Genomic DNA, 24,355 nt, shown 5'->3' with positions numbered 1-24,355 from the left:
TAAGCTGTAATGCCGAGACGCCTCGGGCAGCCGCCCAAGAAGAGCCCACCTTCCTAGTGGAATGGGCCTTTACCGAATTTGGTAACGGCAATCCAGCCGTAGAATGAGCTTGCTGAATCGTGTTACAGATCCAGCGAGCAATAGTCTGCTTAGAAGCAGGAGCGCCAACCTTGTTGGCAGCATACAGGACAAACAGTGCCTCTGTTTTCCTAACCCGAGCCGTCCTGGCTACATACATTTTTAAGGCCCCGACTACATCAAGGGACTTGGAATCCTCCAAGTCACCCGTAGCCATAGGTTGGTTCATATGAAACGATGAAACCACCTTAGGCAAAAATTGAGGACGAGTCCTCAACTCTGCTCTATCCACATGGAAAATCAGATAGGGGCTTTTGTGAGACAAAACCGCCAATTCGGACACCCGCTTTGCAGATGCCAAGGCCAACAACATGACCACCTTCCAAGTGAGAAATTTTAATTCAACCGTTTGAAGACGTTCAAACCAGTGAGATTTTAGGAACTGTAACACCACGTTAAGGTCCCATGGTGCCACAAAAGGAGGCTGGATATGCAGCACTCAGTTTACAAAAGTCTGGACTTCTGGGAGAGAAGCCAATTCCTTCTGAAAGAAAATTGATAGGCTCCATTAAGGTACAGATTTCGGCCCCAACTTTAGGCTCATATCCACTCCAGTCTGTAGAAAGTGGAGAAAACGGCCCAGATGGAAATCTTCCATAGGAGCATTCTTGACTTCACACCAAGATACAGACTTCCTCCAGATACGGTGATAATGTTTCGCCGTCACCTCCTTCCTAGCCTTTATCAGAGTAGGGATGGCTTCCTCCGGAATACCTTTCCCATCTAGGATTTGGTGTTCAACCGCCATGCCGTCAAACGTAACCGCGGTGAGTCTTGGAACACGCAGGGCCTTTGCTGCAACAGGTCCTCCCTGAGAGGAAGAGGCCACGGATCTTCTGTGAGCATTTCCTGAAGATCTGAATACCAGGCCCTTCGAGGCCAATCTGGAACAATGAGTATTGTCTGCACTCTTATTCGTCTTATGATTCTCAATATTTTTGAGATGAGCGGAAGAGGAGGGAACACATAGACCAACTGAAACACCCACGGTGTCACCAGGACGTCCACCGCTACTGCCTGAGGGTCCCTTGACCTGGCACAATACCTCTGAAGCTTCTTGTTGAGGCGTGACGCCATCATGTCTATTTGAGGAAGTCTTCAATGACTTGTTATCTCTGCAAAAACTTCTTGATGAAGTCCCCACTCTCCTGGATGGAGATCGTGTCTGCTGAGGAAGTCTGCTTCCCAGTTGTCCACTCCTGGAATGAAGACAGCTGACAGAGTGCTTATGTGATTTTCCGCCCAGCGAAGAATCCTGGTGGCTTCTGCCATTGCCACTCTGCTCCTTGTCCCGCCTTGGCGGTTTACATGAGCCACGGCTGTGACGTTGTCTGATTAAATCAGAACCGGTAGGTCGCGAAGAAGATTCTCCGCTTGTCGTAGGCCGTTGTATATGGCCCTCAATTCCAGTACGTTGATGTGTAGACAAGCCTCCTGGCTTGACCATAGTCCCTGAAAATTTCTTCCTTGTGTGACTGCTCCCCATCCTCGGAGGCTCGCATCCGTGGTCACCAGAACCCAGTATTGAATACCGAACCTGCGACCCTCGAGAAGGTGAGCACTCTGCAGCCACCACAGGAGAGACACCTTGGCCCTGTGGAACAGGCTTTTTTTCTGATGTATTTGTAGATGGGACCCTGACCACTTGTCCAGAAGGTCCCACTGAAATGTCCTCGCATGGAACCTGCCGAAGGGGATGGCCTCGTAGGCCCCCACCATTTTTCCCAGTACTCGAGTGCAGTGATGGACAGACACTCTTTTTGGTTTTAGCAGGTCTCTGACCATGTTCTGGAGTTCCTGGGCTTTTTCCACTGGGAGAAAAACCCTCTTCTGTTCCGTGTCCAGAATTATGCCTAAGAAAGATAGCTGAGTCGTTGGAGTCAACTGTGACTTTGGTAGATTTAGAATCCAGCTGTGCTGCTGCAGCACCCTCAAGGAGAGCGACACGCTTTTCAGCAATTGATCTCTCGATCTCGCTTTTATTAGATCGTCCAAGTACGGGATAATTGTGACTCCCTGCCTGCGCAGGAGCACCATCATTTCCGCCATTACCTTGGTGAAAATCCTCGGGGTCGTGGAAAGCCCAAACGGCAACGTCTGAAACTGGTAATGACAGTCCTGTACAGCAAATCTCAGGTACGCCTGATGAGGAGGATATATGGGGACATGAAGGTATTTATGTCTAGTGACACCATAAAATCCCCCCCTTCCAGGCTGGAGATAACTGCCCGGAGCGATTCCATCTTGAATTTGAACTTTTTTAACTACAGGTTTAGGGATTTTAGATTCAGAATGGGTCTGACCGAGCAATCCAGTTTCGGGACCACAAACAGGGTTGAATAGTACCCTTTCCCCTGTTGGACTAGGGGAACCTTGATAATCACTTGCTGTTGATACAGCTTTTGAATTGCAGCTAAAACTTTTTCCCTCTCTGGGGGAGAAGCTGGCAAAGCCGACTTGAAAAATCGGCGAGGAGGCACCTCTTCGAATTCCAGTTTGTAGCCTTGGGATATCATTTCCATCGCCCAAGGATCCACGTCTGACAGAACCCAGACCTGGCTGAAGAGTCGAAGACGTGCCCCCACCGGCGTGGACTCCCTCAGCGGAGCCCCCGCGTCATGCGGTGGATTTAGTAGAAGCCGGGGAGGACTTCTGCTCCTGGGAACTAGCCGTAGCAGGCATTCTTTTCCCTCTACCCTTACCTCTGGCGAGGAAGGAAGAGCCCCGACCTCTTCTGGACTTATGCGACCGAAAGGACTGCATTTGATATTTTGGTGTTTTCTTTTGCTGTGGGGGAACATAAGGCAAAAAAAAAGATTTACCCGCGGTAGCCGTGGAAACCAGGTCCGCGAGACCCTCCCCAAATAAGACCTCACCCTTGTAAGGTAAAACTTCCATATGTCTCTTTGAGGAGAAGAATATATATCAAGTATATATATGGGCGCTGTGATGAGTATGTTATATCCTAGCAGCTGTATATATAAGGGGTAGTCAGCCCCTTGGAATTACAAGAAAGAGAAAAAAGATATACAGCGCTGATTTGACACAAATGAAGTCTAGATTTAATAAATGTAATAAAACAGATTTTGTATAATGAAATACAATACAAAATATTTAAATAAAATAAAAAAAAAAAATGTTTAAAATACTGTATGTCTCTTAAATGACTACGGGTGGGCTTGAGGATAAATTTGGCTGTCAATCACTTGTTTTTAGGCACACACCAATAAACCACAGTCATAATATTGGACCAAATAGAGACAAGTTCATCCTGATGGATGTATTTACCAAGTCTGTGTTCCGTTCTCAAATTGGATCCCGCTTTGCTGTAAATCCGTATGGCAACGGTGATGGAATTTGGGTCCTGGTTCACAGATGGCTTGGAATTCCGTGTTCCTTTGATTGGGTCCTCTAGATGTCGTGGGCAATGGCAATGCCCATAGGGATCCTGGTCCACGGAAAAGGAAATGTATGCACAGGTCCTGACTGTAGGTGGTAGCGTGGTGGCGGTGCTGGTCAGCTTTTGTCTGCTCAAGTCCTTGCCTTGAGTCTGCATCACCCGTCCATTGGCGGGTCCACAGGGCTCGCCTAGCAGAAATAGCCATGGCGTTGGCTCTTGAACCTAACAGCCCAACGTCTCTCATATATAAGGCTGCGTCTTTAATGTGACCCAAGGTCAATAAAATGCTGTCCCTATCTAGGGTGTCAATGTCAGATGACAAGTTATCTGCCCATGCTGCTACTGCGCTACATACCCATGCCGACGCTACTGCCGGTCTGAGCAAGGCATCCGTATGTGTATAAATTGATTTTAAGGTAGTTTCCTGTCTGCGATCAGCGGGATCCTTGAGGGCTGCCATGTCCGGAGATGGTAGCGCCACCTTTTTGGACAAGTGCGTTAAAGCCTTGTCCACCCTGGGCAAGGATTCCCAACGTAACCTGTCCTGCGCGGGGAAAGGGTACGCCATAAGAATTCTCTTGGGAATCTGCAGTTTCTTGTCTGGAGTCTCCCAAGCCTTTTCACATAAAGCGTTCAGCTCATGAGACGGGGGAAAGGTTACCTCAAGTTTCTTTTCCTTAAACATGCATACCCTCGTGTCAGGGACAGGGGGGTCATCTGTGATATGCAAAACATCTTTTATAGCAATAATCATATAATGAATACTTTTGGCCACCCTTGGGTGTAACCTCGCATCATCGTAGTCGACACTGGAGTCAGAATCCGTGTCGGTATCAGTGTCTGCTACGTGGGAATAGGGGACGTTTCTGACACCCTGAAGGGCCCTGTGACACAGCCAAAGCCATGGATTGATTCCCTGTTTCTTCCCTGGACTCTGCTTTGTCCAATCTCTTATGTAATAAAGACACATTTGCATTTAAAACATTCCACATATCCAACCAATCATGTGTCGACGTCTCCGACGGAGACACCACAATCATCTGCTCTACCTCCTCCTTAGATGAGCCTTCCGCTTCAGACATGCCGACACACACGTACCGACACCCCCACACACTCAGGGATATATATCTATATGGAGACAGTCCCCCAATAAGGCCCTTTGGAGAGACAGAGAGAGAGTATGCCAGCACACACCCAGCGCCACCGGACACTGGAATACAAACCCAGCCAGTACAGCGCTTTTATATATATATATATATATATATATATATATATATATATATCAGCGTTATTCTTCTTGTTGTGGGGATTAAGGTGGCTCCTTTGAACACTTTTTGGTGATTTATTACATCTTGGTTGAAGGTGTTTTTTCGGAATTATATCCATTTTTACACCATAGTTACCATATGAACAGGGTACTTGAAGCCCAGTTCATATTGGTTTTTCTGCCAACATTAAGGGGCCTGGGAGGCTGAGTCTTTTTTCATTTTTGTATTCTTTTTAGGCATTGTTTAAACTTCGCACATTATGAAATAAAGATATCACATTGCCTTTCTTGAAAAAGACCCTGTGGAAGGGTCGAAACGTCGATTGATGAGGCTATAATAAAGAACAAATTGATATCAACTACAGAATCTGAGTACATTTGTGAGAGTGCACCCGCCACCTGTGTGGACACCAATATATTCAGCGGACCTTGTTCTGTTGGGATAGACCCCACCCCCTAAAAAAAAAATAAAAAAAAATTGGATGCGAGTACAGGACTTTCTTCTGTGTATATATATATATATATATATATATATATATATATATATATATATATACACACACACACATATACATATATACACTCGCTGCGCCAAATAAATGTGCCCCTCCCCTCTTTTGTGCCCTCTGTACTTGTGTTCAGCAGCGGAGAGTCCGAGAAGCCAGCTTCTCTGCAGCGTGCTGTGGAGAAAATGGCGCTGGTTAGTGCTGGAGGATCAAGCTCCGCCCCCTCAACGGCGGGCTTCGGTCCCGCTCAAATCTTTATACTGGCGGGGGTTTCTGTAACATTGCTGCCCAGGCCCCCCCCACCCCCTGCACCCATACAGTGCCGTCAGTGTGTGTGAATGTGGGAGGAATGGCGCGCAGCGTCACCGCTGCGCGGTACCTCAGTGAAGATCAGAAGTCTTCTGCCGCCTTTGAAGTCTTCTTTCTTCTTATACTCACCCGGCTTCTATCTTCCGGCTCTGTGAGGAGGACAGCGGTGCGGCTCCGGGACGAACAACGAGGGTGAGACCTGTGTTCCGACTAGAGATGAGCGGGTTCGGTTTCTCTGAATCCGAACCCGCCAGAACTTCATGTTTTTTTTCACGGGTCCGAGCGACTCGGATCTTCCCGCCTTGCTCGGTTAACCCGAGCGCGCCCGAACGTCATCATGACGCTGTCGGATTCTCGCGAGGCTCGGATTCTATCGCGAGACTCGGATTCTATATAAGGAGCCGCGCGTCGCCGCCATTTTCACACGTGCATTGAGATTGATAGGGAGAGGACGTGGCTGGCGTCCTCTCCGTTTAGAATTAGAATAGATTAGAGAGACACTTGATTTACTAATTTTGGGGAGCATTAGGAGTACTCAGTAGTGTACAGTGCAGAGTTTTGCTGATAGTGACCAGTGACCACCACTTTTATTTATAATCCGTTCTCTGCCTGAAAAAAGCGATACACAGCACACAGTGACTCAGTCACATACCATATCTGTGTGCACTGCTCAGGCTCAGGCCAGTGTGCTGCATCATCTATTATCTATATATAATATTATATATATCTGTCTGACTGCTCAGCTCACACAGCTTATAATTGTGGGGGAGACTGGGGAGCACTACTGCAGTGCCAGTTATAGGTTATAGCAGGAGCCAGGAGTACATAATATATTATATAGTGAGTGACCACCAGACACACAGTGCAGTTTATTTAATATATCCGTTCTCTGCCTGAAAAAAGCGATACACACAGTGACTCAGTCAGTCACATACCATATCTGTGTGCACTGCTCAGGCTAGTGTGCTGCATCATCTATATATATATTATATATCTGTCTGACTGCTCAGCTCACACAGCTTATAATTGTGGGGGAGACTGGGGAGCACTACTGCAGTGCCAGTTATAGGTTATAGCAGGAGCCAGGAGTACATAATATTATATTAAAATTAAACAGTGCACACTTTTGCTGCAGGAGTGCCACTGCCAGTGTGACTAGTGACCAGTGACCTGACCACCAGTATATAATATTAGTAGTATACTATCTCTTTATCAACCAGTCTATATTAGCAGCAGACACAGTACAGTGCGGTAGTTCACGGCTGTGGCTACCTCTGTGTCGGCACTCGGCAGCCCGTCCATAATTGTATATACCACCTAACCGTGGTTTTTTTTTCTTTCTTTATACATACATACATACTAGTTACGAGTATACTATCTCTTTATCAACCAGTCTATATATTAGCAGCAGACACAGTACAGTGCGGTAGTTCACGGCTGTGGCTACCTCTGTGTCGGCACTCGGCAGCCCGTCCATAATTGTATATACCACCTAACCGTGGTTTTTTTTTCTTTCTTTATACATACATACATACTAGTTACGAGTATACTATCTCTTTATCAACCAGTCTATATATTAGCAGCAGACACAGTACAGTGCGGTAGTTCACGGCTGTGGCTACCTCTGTGTCGGCACTCGGCAGCCCGTCCATAATTGTATATACCACCTAACCGTGGTTTTTTTTTCTTTCTTTATACATACATACATACTAGTTACGAGTATACTATCTCTTTATCAACCAGTCTATATATTAGCAGCAGACACAGTACAGTGCGGTAGTTCACGGCTGTGGCTACCTCTGTGTCGGCACTCGGCAGCCCGTCCATAATTGTATATACCACCTAACCGTGGTTTTTTTTTCTTTCTTTATACATACATACTAGTTACGAGTATACTATCTCTTTATCAACCAGTCTATATATTAGCAGCAGACACAGTACAGTGCGGTAGTTCACGGCTGTGGCTACCTCTGTGTCGGCACTCGGCAGCCCGTCCATAATTGTATATACCACCTAACCGTGGTTTTTTTTTCTTTCTTTATACATACATACTAGTTACGAGTATACTATCTCTTTATCAACCAGTCTATATATTAGCAGCAGACACAGTACAGTGCGGTAGTTCACGGCTGTGGCTACCTCTGTGTCGGCACTCGGCAGCCCGTCCATAATTGTATATACCGCCTAACCGTGGTTTTTTTTTCTTTCTTTATACATACATACTAGTTACGAGTATACTATCTCTTTATCAACCAGTCTATATATTAGCAGCAGACACAGTACAGTGCGGTAGTTCACGGCTGTGGCTACCTCTGTGTCGGCACTCGGCAGCCCGTCCATAATTGTATATACCACCTAACCGTGGTTTTTTTTTCTTTCTTTATACATACATACTAGTTACGAGTATACTATCTCTTTATCAACCAGTCTATATATTAGCAGCAGACACAGTACAGTGCGGTAGTTCACGGCTGTGGCTACCTCTGTGTCGGCACTCGGCAGCCCGTCCATAATTGTATACTAGTATCCAATCCATCCATCTCCATTGTTTACCTGAGGTGCCTTTTAGTTGTGCCTATTAAAATATGGAGAACAAAATGTTGAGGTTCCAAAATTAGGGAAAGATCAAGATCCACTTCCACCTCGTGCTGAAGCTGCTGCCACTAGTCATGGCCGAGACGATGAAATGCCAGCAACGTCGTCTGCCAAGGCCGATGCCCAATGGCATAGTACAGAGCATGTCAAAACCAAAACACCAAATATCAGTAAAAAAAGGACTCCAAAACCTAAAATAAAATTGTCGGAGGAGAAGCGTAAACTTGCCAATATGCCATTTACCACACGGAGTGGCAAGGAACGGCTGAGGCCCTGGCCTATGTTCATGGCTAGTGGTTCAGCTTCACATGAGGATGGAAGCACTCAGCCTCTCGCTAGAAAACTGAAAAGACTCAAGCTGGCAAAAGCACCGCAAAGAACTGTGCGTTCTTTGAAATCCCAAATCCACAAGGAGAGTCCAATTGTGTCGGTTGCGATGCCTGACCTTCCCAACACTGGACGTGAAGAGCATGCGCCTTCCACCATTTGCACGCCCCCTGCAAGTGCTGGAAGGAGCACCCGCAGTCCAGTTCCTGATAGTCAGATTGAAGATGTCAGTGTTGAAGTACACCAGGATGAGGAGGATATGGGTGTTGCTGGCGCTGGGGAGGAAATTGACCAGGAGGATTCTGATGGTGAGGTGGTTTGTTTAAGTCAGGCACCCGGGGAGACACCTGTTGTCCGTGGGAGGAATATGGCCGTTGACATGCCAGGTGAAAATACCAAAAAAATCAGCTCTTCGGTGTGGAGGTATTTCACCAGAAATGCGGACAACAGGTGTCAAGCCGTGTGTTCCCTTTGTCAAGCTGTAATAAGTAGGGGTAAGGACGTTAACCACCTCGGAACATCCTCCCTTATACGTCACCTGCAGCGCATTCATAATAAGTCAGTGACAAGTTCAAAAACTTTGGGTGACAGCGGAAGCAGTCCACTGACCAGTAAATCCCTTCCTCTAGTAACCAAGCTCACGCAAACCACCCCACCAACTCCCTCAGTGTCAATTTCCTCCTTCCCCAGGAATGCCAATAGTCCTGCAGGCCATGTCACTGGCAATTCTGACGAGTCCTCTCCTGCCTGGGATTCCTCCGATGCATCCTTGCGTGTAACGCCTACTGCTGCTGGCGCTGCTGTTGTTGCCGCTGGGAGTCGATGGTCATCCCAGAGGGGAAGTCGTAAGCCCACTTGTACTACTTCCAGTAAGCAATTGACTGTTCAACAGTCCTTTGCGAGGAAGATGAAATATCACAGCAGTCATCCTACTGCAAAGCGGATAACTGAGTCCTTGACAACTATGTTGGTGTTAGACGTGCGTCCGGTATCCGCCGTTAGTTCACAGGGAACTAGACAATTTATTGAGGCAGTGTGCCCCCGTTACCAAATACCATCTAGGTTCCACTTCTCTAGGCAGGCGATACCGAGAATGTACACGGACGTCAGAAAAAGACTCACCAGTGTCCTAAAAAATGCAGTTGTACCCAATGTCCACTTAACCACGGACATGTGGACAAGTGGAGCAGGGCAGGGTCAGGACTATATGACTGTGACAGCCCACTGGGTAGATGTATGGACTCCCGCCGCAAGAACAGCAGCGGCGGCACCAGTAGCAGCATCTCGCAAACGCCAACTCTTTCCTAGGCAGGCTACGCTTTGTATCACCGCTTTCCAGAATACGCACACAGCTGAAAACCTCTTACGGCAACTGAGGAAGATCATCGCGGAATGGCTTACCCCAATTGGACTCTCCTGTGGATTTGTGGCATCGGACAACGCCAGCAATATTGTGTGTGCATTAAATATGGGCAAATTCCAGCACGTCCCATGTTTTGCACATACCTTGAATTTGGTGGTGCAGAATTTTTTTAAAAACGACAGGGGCGTGCAAGAGATGCTGTCGGTGGCCAGAAAAATTGCGGGAAACTTTCGGCGTACAGGCACCACGTACAGAAGACTGGAGCACCACCAAAAACTACTGAACCTGCCCTGCCATCATCTGAAGCAAGAAGTGGTAACGAGGTGGAATTCAACCCTCTATATGCTTCAGAGGTTGGAGGAGCAGCAAAAGGCCATTCAAGCCTATACAATTGAGCACGATATAGGAGATGGAATGCACCTGTCTCAAGTGCAGTGGAGAATGATTTCAACGTTGTGCAAGGTTCTGATGCCCTTTGAACTTGCCACACGTGAAGTCAGTTCAGACACTGCCAGCCTGAGTCAGGTCATTCCCCTCATCAGGCTTTTGCAGAAGAAGCTGGAGGCATTGAAGAAGGAGCTAAAAGGGAGCGATTCCGCTAGGCATGTGGGACTTGTGGATGCAGCCCTTAATTCGCTTAACAAGGATTCACGGGTGGTCAATCTGTTGAAATCAGAGCACTACATTTTGGCCACCGTGCTCGATCCTAGATTTAAAGCCTACCTTGGATCTCTCTTTCCGGCAGACACAGGTCTGCTGGGGTTGAAAGACCTGCTGGTGACAAAATTGTCAAGTCAAGCGGAACGCGACCTGTCAACATCTCCTCCTTCACATTCTCCCGCAACTGGGGGTGCGAGGAAAAGGCTCAGAATTCCGAGCCCACCCGCTGGCGGTGATGCAGGGCAGTCTGGAGCGACTGCTGATGCTGACATCTGGTCCGGACTGAAGGACCTGACAACGATTACGGACATGTCGTCTACTGTCACTGCATATGATTCTCTCAACATTGATAGAATGGTGGAGGATTATATGAGTGACCGCATCCAAGTAGGCACGTCACACAGTCCGTACTTATACTGGCAGGAAAAAGAGGCAATTTGGAGGCCCTTGCACAAACTGGCTTTATTCTACCTAAGTTGCCCTCCCACAAGTGTGTACTCCGAAAGAGTGTTTAGTGCCGCCGCTCACCTTGTCAGCAATCGGCGTACGAGGTTACATCCAGAAAATGTGGAGAAGATGATGTTCATTAAAATGAATTATAATCAATTCCTCCGCGGAGACATTGACCAGCAGCAATTGCCTCCACAAAGTACACAGGGAGCTGAGATGGTGGATTCCAGTGGGGACGAATTGATAATCTGTGAGGAGGGGGATGTACACGGTGATATATCGGAGGGTGAAGATGAGGTGGACATCTTGCCTCTGTAGAGCCAGTTTGTGCAAGGAGAGATTAATTGCTTCTTTTTTGGGGGGGGTCCAAACCAACCCGTCATATCAGTCACAGTCGTGTGGCAGACCCTGTCACTGAAATGATGGGTTGGTTAAAGTGTGCATGTCCTGTTTTGTTTATACAACATAAGGGTGGGTGGGAGGGCCCAAGGACAATTCCATCTTGCACCTCTTTTTTCTTTTCTTTTTCTTTGCATCATGTGCTGATTGGGGAGGTTTTTTTTGGAAGGGCCATCCTGCGTGACACTGCAGTGCCACTCCTAGATGGGCCCGGTGTTTGTGTCGGCCACTAGGGTCGCTAATCTTACTCACACAGTCAGCTACCTCATTGCGCCTCTTTTTTTCTTTGCGTCATGTGCTGTTTGGGGAGGGTTTTTTGGAAGGGACATCCTGCGTGACACTGCAGTGCCACTCCTAGATGGGCCCGGTGTTTGTGTCGGCCACTAGGGTCGCTAATCTTACTCACACAGCTACCTCATTGCGCCTCTTTTTTTCTTTGCGTCATGTGCTGTTTGGGGAGGGTTTTTTGGAAGGGACATCCTGCGTGACACTGCAGTGCCACTCCTAGATGGGCCCGGTGTTTGTGTCGGCCACTAGGGTCGCTAATCTTACTCACACAGCTACCTCATTGCGCCTCTTTTTTTCTTTGCGTCATGTGCTGTTTGGGGAGGGTTTTTTGGAAGGGCCATCCTGCGTGACACTGCAGTGCCACTCCTAGATGGGCCCGGTGTTTGTGTCGGCCACTAGGGTCGCTAATCTTACACAGCTACCTCATTGCGCCTCTTTTTTTCTTTGCGTCATGTGCTGTTTGGGGAGGGTTTTTTGGAAGGGACATCCTGCGTGACACTGCAGTGCCACTCCTAGATGGGCCCGGTGTTTGTGTCGGCCACTAGGGTCGCTTATCTTACTCACACAGCGACCTCGGTGCAAATTTTAGGACTAAAAAAAATATTGTGAGGTGTGAGGTATTCAGAATAGACTGAAAATGAGTGTAAATTATGGTTTTTGAGGTTAATAATACTTTGGGATCAAAATGACCCCCAAATTCTATGATTTAAGCTGTTTTTTAGTGTTTTTTGAAAAAAACACCCGAATCCAAAACACACCCGAATCCGACAAAAAAAATTCGGTGAGGTTTTGCCAAAACGCGGTCGAACCCAAAACACGGCCGCGGAACCGAACCCAAAACCAAAACACAAAACCCGAAAAATTTCAGGCGCTCATCTCTAGTTCCGACCCTCTGGAGCTAATGGTGTCCAGTAGCCTAAGAAGCAGAGCCTATCATTTAAGTAGGTCTGCTTCTCTCCCCTCAGTCCCACGATGCAGGGAGCCTGTTGCCAGCAGTGCTCCCTGAAAATAAAAAACCTAACAAAAGTCTTTTTCAGAGAAACTCAGTAGAACTCCACTGCAGTGCATCCAGTCTCCTCTGGGCACAGGATCTAACTGAGGTCTGGCGGAGGGGCATAGAGGGAGGAGCCAGTGCACACCCATCTAAAGTCTTTAGAGTGCCCATGTCTCCTGCGAAGCCCATCTATACCCAATGGTCCTTACGGAGTCCCCAGCATCCTCTAGGACGTAAGAGAAATATAGGGGCCACAGAATAGTACCAATTCACATTACACCGCAGTTGTGTCCGTCAGTCAAATTACACCGCACAGTACCGTCCATTATTCACATTACACCGCACAGTAGCGTCTGTTACTCACATTACACGGCACAGTACCGTCCGTTATTCACATTGCACCGCACAGTAGTGTCCGTCAGTCACATTGCACCGCACAGTAATGTCCGTTAGTCACATTACGCTGCACAGTAGTGTCCACACAGGAAAGCACCTTATACACATTATGCGGCCAGGTAGAGCCCATTATATATATTATGCCAGGTACATCCCTCATTCCCTCCACAGAACTGCCCCAGTACCTGCAGGAGGTCCCGACTCCGGCGCTGCTCCTCCTCTGCCTTCTCCTCATGTCTCTCGGAGGCGCAGTTACCCCTGCAGCAGCGGCTCTGTAGGATGTCGGCAGTTATGCCGAGAGGGAGGGAACGGGTACTAATTACTGGGGCCACGGACTGATGGAGGGCCCGGTGGGGCCCTGGTCCACAGCACTTCCTACCCCCTGCCTCCTTACTGGGCAGCAGCATAAGCACTCATCTTGGCAGCACAGCACATGCTGCAGTGAGGCTGCTGCTACTGCTGAGCCTCTGCCTATTCGGGTAGTGGGCGGAAGTGATCACACTCTCCCCTCAAACTGACTCGTTCTCAGGGGCTCAGGCTCAGGGCTCATCAGGGCTCACCAGGGCTAATCAGGGCTCATCCGGGCTGAGGCTCAGGGCTCCCCCCTTCCCCGGACCCCTGCACCCTGCTCGGCACTCCAAAGTTATAAAAAAACAAACTTTTCCCATAAAGGGGCGTGGCCTCGCCTCCCACAATTAGGCCACTCTCTGGGGAAGGATGGGGGGAGAGAGCATCAGCGGGGTTGCAGAGCAGGACGGCCCCTCCCTTCAGCACGGCACCTCCCTGCACTGCATCCCCTTGTTGAGCGGGTAGCGCCGGCCCTGCTTACAGGCCCTTTCTGCGTAGGCAGTTTTGTTTGAACCCTTATATTTCTCAAAGTTTACCCCTGTTGAAAAATTTCAGAACGGTGTGGCAGCTTAACCCTTCACTCGTTGGCCTAAGGTGGGAATACGAACAATGGGACACCTTTTGGACAAATCCACTGGCAACCCTTTATCTTTAGTGAGAGCTAGTTCACTGTACAACATACTTTGCTAGCATGACCTGGCGTTCTATCAGGCTCAGTATCATGCTTGCTCTGTTGCTCGTCGATTGACACCAATTGCAATTGCCTCTCCCATTACAAAAGACCATTTTTATACATTATAATTTGTTGCACTCTCCACTCGACTATTCAAAAATCTCTACAGGTATCATGACGTGTCAGGGGCACTTTCCTCATTTAACGACTGAGGTTATCTTACTGTCTTTACTTATTATTCTGGCCATAACTTATACAGAAATGTTTTATAATTGACATCCTAAAGCTTACTTATATCCAATGAGAAGTTTCCAAATTGGTTTGCTGGTGAAAATAAGTGACCCGTATGGCTGACTTATTCCACTGCCTCTGGCAGTGTCCTGCTATTAAAATAATTTGGGTTGTTTGGAAATTTACCATTCATCATCTAGTTAGTCCACCTACTGTAGGTTGCTTCTCCAGGATGACCCAATACTACCTTCTTGATTTTACTAGACCTCGTTCTGGACTTGAATAGCCCACAAATGCCTGCCTGCTCTTTTTGTCTTGTGACAACTTTAGAAAATAGTATTGATGTGTTATATATAATTTTGCTTCAAATTGGTTACAGATTTCACTAGGGCTATGCTGTTATTGTACAATGCCTGCACTATTGTTTTTCTTTTTTAATTCCCATGTACATTGTATTAATCTTTATCTATGCTGAACTAAGGCTTCTAATAAAGAGGTTATAAAAAAAAGTTTAGCACTGTTGTTAGTTCATTCTTGTGCTTTATATTTGTAATATATAAAAAAAAATGCTTTGGAGCCAGCTGGGAGTTCTATGTGATGGCAGTTATGCAAGGAGGACAGGGTGGAGTATGATGGTGAGCTGCCTGTCATCATGCCCCACCCACAGCTTTATACACAGTGCCAGTAGTTTATTTTAGGACTCCAGCATTACACCCCACACCTAACCCCTTTTCATATAGCAGTCACCGCTATCCAGCTCCCTGGTTGGACAGCGCTAGGCATTCAGAGCAGTGTTTGATTGTTAAAACAGAGATTCATTTAGCAAGCACTCACTCTTGCTTTTCTCATGGACTGAGATACAAGGGGGTAAATTTACTAAAGCTTCTAAAACAGAGAATTTGTGATGTTGCGCATAGTAACCAATCAGATGCTATCTTTTTCTAAAAGGCAATAGAGAAATGATAGACAGCAACTGATTGGTTGCTATGGGCAACATCACCAATTCTCTGTTTTAGAAGATTTAATACATTTACCCCAAGGCTTTAGAACCTTCCCTATGAAGACTCCTCGGCTGAGAGGCCTATTGGTGGGCTCTAAATAAAAATAATTTCATTCCTTTAAAGACAGTGATCCTTAGTGTACAAAATCTTGGTTGAGCAGCAAACAGGTTCATCTACACCACATTTAACATAAAGGTTATTTCTAGTCGATGTAATTAAACATGTCCTCCTCATTCCCACCCATCTCCCCACTAGCAAACATGAGCATACAAAATGGGAGAAATGATGATAAATGAACATTGAGAACAAACATAACAGGCTCCCCAAACAGGGAAGCTCAAGGCTGTTTTCTAAATCTATATGATATCAGAAACTTACTTTTTTTTACCGCAGGTACATTGAGAGTAAACAGTCTAGTATAAGGTGCCCAGCTGGTGACCTTTCAAGGTCATGTTGGGGTTCCTAGTCTCCCAGTAAACTTTTAGATGTGGTTGGGCGATTCTGTACTATAATTGTAATATAAAATAATATGTTCTTATCTCAAATATGTGTTATTGATAACACATATATTATTAATACATACCTGAGGATAGAATCTATTATTTAAACTACGTCCCACCCAAAAACATAGTAACAACAATGGTTGCTTGATGAATAGAATGGTACTGTTGTTTGAAACATGTCTTTCTCTAAGCAACTTTAAACACTGAACTTTAAACATTGAGAAATGTGTACCTTGTGTAAAATACATGCAGCATTCAAAAGTAACACACATAGAGCAAAAACACAGGAGAAAAAAAATAAAGAAAAAGAGGACCAGCTGCCAGATCCTCTGATGAAATTGCTTGTTTTTGTACACAGTGCTTTGTGCACTATGTTGTTAAAAAAAAAAAATCTGTGTGAACCCGTTGGCCCAGAACTGAGCTTTCAAATGAAGTGTGCTGTTTATATGCTATGCTCTCTCCTGGGCCAGCTTTCTCCAGATCACACAGCAGAAAGGAACCAGACCAGGAAGCACACACTCTACTTTGACAGCCCAACGTACCTTCCCAGTCAAGCATTGTAGTGTGTTCCCGCTAGGCTGTTTTAGCATGGTGCCATGCCCCAGCATGTTCTGTAAATTTTAAATGTGTCCTGCTCTTTTCCTGGAGCGCTATGGCAGCAGCTTGCCCTCATATTTCATAGTGTGCAGGCCATAGATAACACACTGATCTGCTCTTACTCTACTTTTGTACCGACAATAACTACCCCATTGACAGCACATCAAACATGGGATGGTGCACTTGTCAGAAGACACCAACTTCCAATGCCTTTCGTTGGAACATTACTGGAGACTTAAGAAGTGAATTGGTAACCAGGCTAGCATGCAGCTGCTCCCACTACGCAGAACTGCTCAGGCTACAGAGATCTGTCTGAAGAGCCCTCAAATCCTTAAATCAGTTTGTGGGGTGATCAGCTTCAAAACCAATGTTCAGAAATTGTCAAGTAGCTACTGTTAACTACATAACAAGTGCAATCTGCAACATACAGTACATTTAGATGGGCATACACTATACAATTATCTGGCAGGCCATCTGTCTGGTTGAAATAAAAATCTGGTATTGTATGGGAACAAATGACTATCCAATTGAACATCAAGAACAGAAAATAAATGTGTTACTGGTCTTGAAATACATTTTGCGCTTATTAAAATGAAAGAATAAGGTGTGCTTTGAAGAAAAACTAATACATAAGAACAAAAGGGTTTACAAATTATGCAGTGGGTCAATGTACACATTAAATGCATAACGACAACGGCATATCCCAGCTTGAGTGACATAATGTATTGCGTCTCAAAAATTCTGCCCTTTAGAACTGAAATGTGCCATCCTCAGACATCAGCAAAGTGCCCCACAAAATCTTTAGCAGAACACTACTACTGCACTCTGGGGGTAATTCAGAGTTAATCGTAGATGTGATAAATAATGCACATCTACGATCAGTCACTCTGAGATGAGGGGGGACGCCCAGCACAGGGCTAGTCCGCCCCGCATGTCAGGCCCTACCCCTCCCCCGCACAGGGCGGCAATGCTTTTGTATCTGACGAATAGCTCCCTGCCAGCGCAGCTCTGACGCCGTTGGCACTCCCCCTCCCGCCGTCAATCAGGCATAGGCGATCGCACCAGTGAGATGCTGATAGCAGTGAGATGCTGATAGCATCTCACTGGGCTCCCGAGGTGCGCACACGCAGTGCGGCCGCTGCGTGTACACACTCCACACAGTAATTCAGACTGCGATCGCTGCCGCGATCCAGTCTGAATTACCCCCTATGTTTTCTCCCTTTGCCAGCTCAACTGTGAAGTCAGGAAGAAGCCAGAAAGAGCATGGTACATAAACATCAATTCCAAACTCTCCCGTGGGTCAACATGGTGACCCCATTTCTTTGTTTCTGCATAGTGCAATAGGCATTATGTAGTTAAAATAGAAAAAAAACGAATATCAGAGTTGGGCAACAGGTCCTCTTTAAATGATGCATACTGCTACTGTGTGCACACAAAGCAGACTTCATAGAACACACACGCAAACTTATTATATGAAGACATAATTAACATGCAGAGCACAGGTGATGCAGGCAACAAATCGTGTGATAAAAAGAACACTAGGGAGAGGAGAGCCCTTAAATAGAATATAGCAGGAAATAATATGTTAATTGCTCTTTAAAATCCTGGGTGGTCTGCTGCAGCAAATATACCTGAAGAACTCCACTTTGAACACTTTACACTCAATAGATGTTGGAATAAACAGAGTGCATTCATGTTAATGAATTATGAACATTAAATGCGCCTTCTACTTTGGTATAAAGCATGATGTTTTAATGAATCACAAATGGGGTATTTCCAGTACACCCCGTGTTTTGTGGCTCAGCATAGCTGCAGGAATTCCTTGCTTCATTCTGATATCTGGAATGCATTAAAGATCTGCTAAGCCACTTTCATTGTTTCTGATGCTGGAAAAGGTCTGCAATATATCAGGAAATAGTCTATTTGTGAGCACAACTTTGTGTGCATGAAAAAATTAACCCTCAGATTGCAGGAGTTGAGTAAAATACGTACATGAGGAACTTCCTAATATATGGATCAAAAACAAGTATCTACTGCCACCTAGTGGAAAGGGGCGTATTATGATAAACAACAGAAACTGAACACATTGGGCTAAATGTAATAGAGTGGGAGTTTCAAATAGTGAGATATCTGGTAAGGTTTTGCAGTTTTTTTTAAAGTGGCAATCATTTACACGCCACTTAAAAAAAACTGAAAAACCTTACCAAATCTCTCACTTTCCGAAACTCTCAATCTATTACATTGATTACAAACTTAAGGGCCCTACACACTGGCAGATAACACTGCACGATATGAACGTTCTCGTTCATTAATGAATGAGAACTCGTTCATATCGTGCAGTGTGTAGGCACCAATGATTAACGCCGCGCGGCCGCACGCTCGTTAATCGTTGGTGCCCCGTCGCTTATGCATGCAAGCCAATATGGATGAGATTGTCCATATTAGCATGCATTGCTATGGTGCCGGGTGACGGGGGGGAGTGAAGAAACTTCACTCCCCCTGTCACCGGGTCGCCTGTCTGCCGTATCGGCGGTCGGGCAGCTCAACGGCGGGTCGCCCAGTCTTTGGTTTTTAACAAATACTAGTTTGTAGTTCTTCTCTAGTAGGTTGACCACTGGATTATAGAATGTAATGGAAATTGTTCATTCTTGCAAATAGAGACACAGGTGATATGCATTCCTTTTAGAGAAGCACATTATATATTTTCATTAGTATAGGACTAACCAATTAGGGTATCAGTTTTATCTATTGTAATGTTGGCAGATGTAGGCATTTAAATAACTGATATGCATTAAAGTATTAAGTCATTTGCTTATAATACGAGAATGACAGAGTTACATTTTTTGGATTTATAACAATCCGTCTATTGAATCTCTCTTTTTAAAGTATATGTCACTGATGCACTGTGGAGACAGTGACTATGATAGAAATGTATCAAACCTTCTAAAGAGTGGAGAATCTGACCATAGTAACCAACTAGCTTCTAGCTAGAATTTATCAAGTACATTTTATAAATGATAGGCAGAATCTGATCTGTTGCTATGGGCAATTAATCCAACGTCTGTAATCTTTAGAAGATTTGATACATTTCCCCTGTGAACTAGCAAGCCAACTGGAAACCAGCCCTTAGGAACCAGTGACATCACTAAGTCATTTTGTACCTGGGTGAAGTGACTGGTCTCTGAGGAGTTACATTCTTATTTTAATAGCTTTGTGTAGGCAATAAATTATATGATTTTGGAAAGGTAAGTGCATGTTCTGCACAGCTTGAAAAGGAGCATGATGTTTACATTGTAGCCTATTTCTTATATAAGCAAGCACCAATTGTTCAATTTTGTACACACAATCAGTGTCCTTTTATGTAGACCGTATCATAAGTTTGTGTCTGTTAACAAAAAAGTAATCACTGAATAGTAAGAGTATGAAATATATCTAAACATTATTGCTAAACTTGTGCATTTAGGCTGCGGGGAGGTGGGGGTTTGGTTTAGGCTGCAGGGAAGGGGGGGATAGGTTTAGGCACAACGAGGAGGGTTAGGGATAGGCTGCGGGTCTGGTTTAGACTGCTAGAGGTGAGGGTTAGGGGGGCAGTGGGGAAAGGTAAGTATACTTACCGTCCCTTGTCGGGATTCTGATCAGCAGGCTGCCGCGGTTGGTATTCTGACCGCCGGCATCCCGACCGCCGGCATTTCAAGCCCAACACCATTATTCTATAGGTGAAATGTAATACTGTACCTCTCACTATCACATACAAATATTTATGCAATCAATGTGTAATTAGTATGGACATGAACTATCATGAAATATTCCAACAAGTCATGTGACATTTCTGAGGATTATACACATATGAATAATAGGTAACATCTAATAGGAAGTCATTTCCTGCAGCAGAAGCACCAGACATTAAGGGCTCTCAGTATACATGACACAACAAGCAGCACCCAGTCAACCTGAGGGAAGCCCACAGGCCCGCAGGGCCACTGGCTGGCTCTTTGTCACCAAATGGAGCAGGTTGAATGCAGACATCACTGTGATATCCTCACCAACAAATCGGAGTGGCAAGGAACAGGGGCAAAAGCTGAGTGGGGAGGAAAAAAAAAAAAGTTAATATCAATATGACAAATGATACATACTTTACAGCACACAAGATGTTCATGAGTACTTATTATACAACAGTGGTGGGAGGTCAACACAGCACCCTGGGTGGGTCATTTGCACCCTAAAGTGACATTAAATCGCATATACAGCTTTGCTTAGCAATGATAATGTCAGTTTATACATTCAAGTATCAGATAGGTAAATCCTGTGTAAATCACAACAATGACCACCCAATCACGTTTTCCCTGCTATGCAGTGAAAGCGTGTCACATAGGGAAATCTAATGTTATTGCATGTACTGTACAGATTATGGGTTTCAGTGCTCAGAATAAACGTTTGTGAATGTAAACATGTAGTACAGTGCTATGGGAAACTTTTTGAGCCACTTGGAAGTAATCATACCGCTTACAACTGTTTTAAAGCGTACATTGTATAGGCACATACACAGAGCCGGCCCTAGGCAAACTAGGCAAATGCCTAGGGCATTTGTAATGCCTAGGAGCACAAGCAGCTTATGCTGATTAAAATGATATGCAGCATGCCTATATTCTGTGTGTGACTTCGACTGTATCTGTATACGAAATGTTACAGTGTATTCCTGGATATCACTGTAACATAGCATTTTGTGCGCAGATACAGTCAAAGTCGCATACAAAATATAGGCATGCTGCATATCATTTTAATTAGCAGTAGCTGCTGGTGCATCCTAGTCACATAGCAATACAAATAAGATGCATTTAAAGCAAAAAAATGTGCCCGACATTAGCAGAGCTGGCTGGGAGCTGCCAGCTGGCTCACGCCAGGCATCTCCTGCTGCATGACGTATGAGGACACATAAGTATCCAAGCAGAGGCAAAGGTCACAGTGCTAGCGGCCGCATGAGTGCTGTGTGTGGGTGGGTTGATTGTGCAATAGTGTTCGGCATATGTGTAAGGGATATTATGTGTGTCGTGTATAAATGCATTAATAATGTGCAGCATATGTGTAAGGGGCATTATGTGTATAAGGGCATTAATAATGTGCTGTGTATGTGTAAGGGACATTATGTGTATAAGGGCATTAACAAAGGTTGGCAAATGTGTAAGGCACATTATGTTTTTAAGGACATTAATAATGTGTGTCATATGTATAAAGGGCATTATTGTGTGGTATTAGGTTTATAAAGGCATTACTAATGTATGGCATTATGTATATAATAAGGTGTTCCACTGTGTTGTCTAATGTGAATAAAGAGCAATATGATTTGGTGTAATGTGAATAAGGGCAATTCAGTTTGATGTAATGTGAATAAGGGGCACTACTGTGAGGAGTAACGTACATAAGGTAATGTGGTACTACTGTGTGATGTAACATGTGTAAGGGACACTATCGCATGATATAATGTGAATACAGTTGCACTACTGTGTGGCGTAATTTGAATTGGGGGTACTATTGTGTGGCCATGACCCTTCCCAGCAAGAACACACCCATTTTGTGTGCACTGTTCCTATTTAAAATATAGGGGATAGGAGCACCAAAATGAGAACTGCTTCTGGGTGACGGTGCCAGGAAAGGGGTGCTGGGTCAGAGGTGGAAATGGCGGCGGTGCTAGCCAAAAATCTTGCCTAGGGCATCATATTGGTTAGGGTCGGCTCTGCACATACAGTAAACAATGTTGCCCATGATGCTGCAAGGCCAATATATACTACTTTCTATATGCAATGTAATTGGCTTAACCATGGCATCAATTCTTTTTTATTATTATCATCATCATCATAATAGTTCTTACACAATGAAAATACACTTCATATAATAATATGATGGATGTGAGCCTGTCAAGACCATTACAATACTTATGTCACAATAAAATGCCCACCACTGAGGAGACAGCATGGAGTGTTGGGCATTGCTTTTTTACTTTAGGAACTTTGAGCTAAATCTTCCTGCACTTACAGCTTCACTGTTCAGTTTGGGTGTTTCATATGATTTACATGTTTTTTTCCTATGTCTGGTTTTTAAAATTCTTTTGAAAATACTTTAGAAGCAAAAGTGATGTAACTTAGGCCTGCTACCAAGATGTTATTCATGTCACACTTGTGCCCATGGACTTAAGCAAGTCATTTGCAACCAATTTACTCACATGTAGGCATCAATAAATCAACAGAAATACACAAAACAACTTCCCATGTCATGTGCAAAACAAAAAGTTTTGCTTAAACACAAGTAATATATGTCCAAGCAACAAATACATCCTCATTCAGCATCTGTGGATGTGTACAAACAACCAATAAGGATCTGTGGATGTTTATAAACAGCCAATCACAAGCGGTTTTATAGCGCTGATAACCATTATCATTATCCAGTATATGCACCTACCCTTGACCACACACAAATTATATGGCTTTCCCAGATGCATATGCACCTTTGTCCATCTCATCAGTACACAATTTGTGCAGACACTCTAGTACCAAGGCAACCACAGTCACATCGTGTAGTGACAGAGATGCTTTGGAATGTCATTTATCTTTCCTCTTCACTCACAGCACAATAGCCCACTACCCTTCTTTTCTCTAACATCTTATACATGCTGGACAGTTTTGACTAAGGAGCAAGCTTGAGTGTTAAAATGAAACAACATTCCAGCTGAGAGGCTGTGCAGACATACAGTAGAATTATTCTCCCTTACAGAGCGGTTTTGCAATGAGAAGCCTGAGATGCAGGAACATATGCAAAACAAAACCAAATTATCATTTTTGACAATTCAGATTCATGTTAAACAAGTACAAATCTTGTACTACAGTACTATAAAAGCACATTAAGGGGAAGGTCAACTAAAGCTTCTAATATCCCTTTCACATCTCCAATGCCGGATCCCACCCGGGAATTGGAAAAGGGTCCTTCCTAGGTGGGATTCGGCTTTGGACCCTTACAGCAGGCTTCCTGACCCGGCAATTTGCCAGGTCAGTTGCCATAGCGGTGAGGGGCGGAGCTGGTAGTGGGGGTGGAGCTGGGAGATGAGCCCATCTCCGCACCGCCTCTCCCTATGTAATAAACGGGTCCTGGGTCGCATCGACCCAGGAACCCGTTCACGCTGCCACTGACCTGGTTTTCAACCCGGGAATAACCCTTCTTATAACACAGGTTGAATTACTGGGTCAGGCGACCCGGGAATTCTCCATGGCCCCTTTCACATCGCACAGTGACCCGTGTCGGGTCGATACCGGGTTATTTGTGCGATGTGAAAGGGGTATTAAGCAGACTAGTGGTGGTGTTGCCCATAGCAGTCAATCAGAGTCTAGCTATCATTTCTCTACTGCATTATGGTGAGACCCTACTCTGAGCATTTTGTCATCTCTTCCATGCATACGTAACCTACTGCACCCACGGTAATCTTACGTAGTGCACCTATGATGACTGCCTCGCCTGGTACCGTTCGTGACTGAAATATATGACCCAAAATGACTGAACTAACCCTGCAATAACCTTATTGTGCTCTCTAGGTTTTTGTTGTTTTTAATTATGTCTGTGTGGTTTTCTACTTTCTGTAATACTAAATCCTTGTACTATGATGCTGATGTCTGTAAAGTGACTGAGTCCTGCTGAATAAAACGCTATATAAATAAAATTATTACTGTTATTATTATAGAAAATTGTAGACAATATCTAACTTGTTGCTATGGGCAACACCGACACTTTTGTTTTGGAAGGTTTAGTAAATCTACCGCTAAGTTTTTAATGTTATACATGTACATACCTAACTTAGGGGCAATCATTAGTAGTCTTAAAAAGGTGCTCCACCGAACATATGACAGTTAGGAGCTGATTGGCTGCAG

General features: G+C 45.0%; 1 protein-coding gene across 3 annotated transcripts in view; it reads right to left on the bottom strand.

The window, feature by feature from the left end:
* The window catches only part of MSRB3 (methionine sulfoxide reductase B3), a 271,831-nt gene that overhangs the window by 190,936 nt on the left and 56,540 nt on the right, over nt 1-24,355 (bottom strand). For 2 of the 3 annotated variants that reach the window (XM_063927556.1, XM_063927555.1), the window contains exon 2: nt 20,396-20,523. The exons of the other annotated variant lie outside the window; for it this stretch is intronic. In XM_063927556.1, coding sequence (XP_063783626.1) covers nt 20,396-20,471 — 76 coding nt within the window. In that variant the 5' untranslated portion in view covers nt 20,472-20,523. The remainder of the gene's footprint in view (nt 1-20,395; nt 20,524-24,355) is intronic. 3 annotated transcript variants of the gene reach the window in all.

Source organism: Pseudophryne corroboree, chromosome 6 (genome assembly GCF_028390025.1).
Source record: "Pseudophryne corroboree isolate aPseCor3 chromosome 6, aPseCor3.hap2, whole genome shotgun sequence".
Lineage (NCBI taxonomy): Eukaryota > Metazoa > Chordata > Amphibia > Anura > Myobatrachidae > Pseudophryne > Pseudophryne corroboree.
The sequence above is the reverse complement of the archived record's forward strand: the minus strand, read 5'-3'. Positions and strand labels throughout refer to the sequence as shown.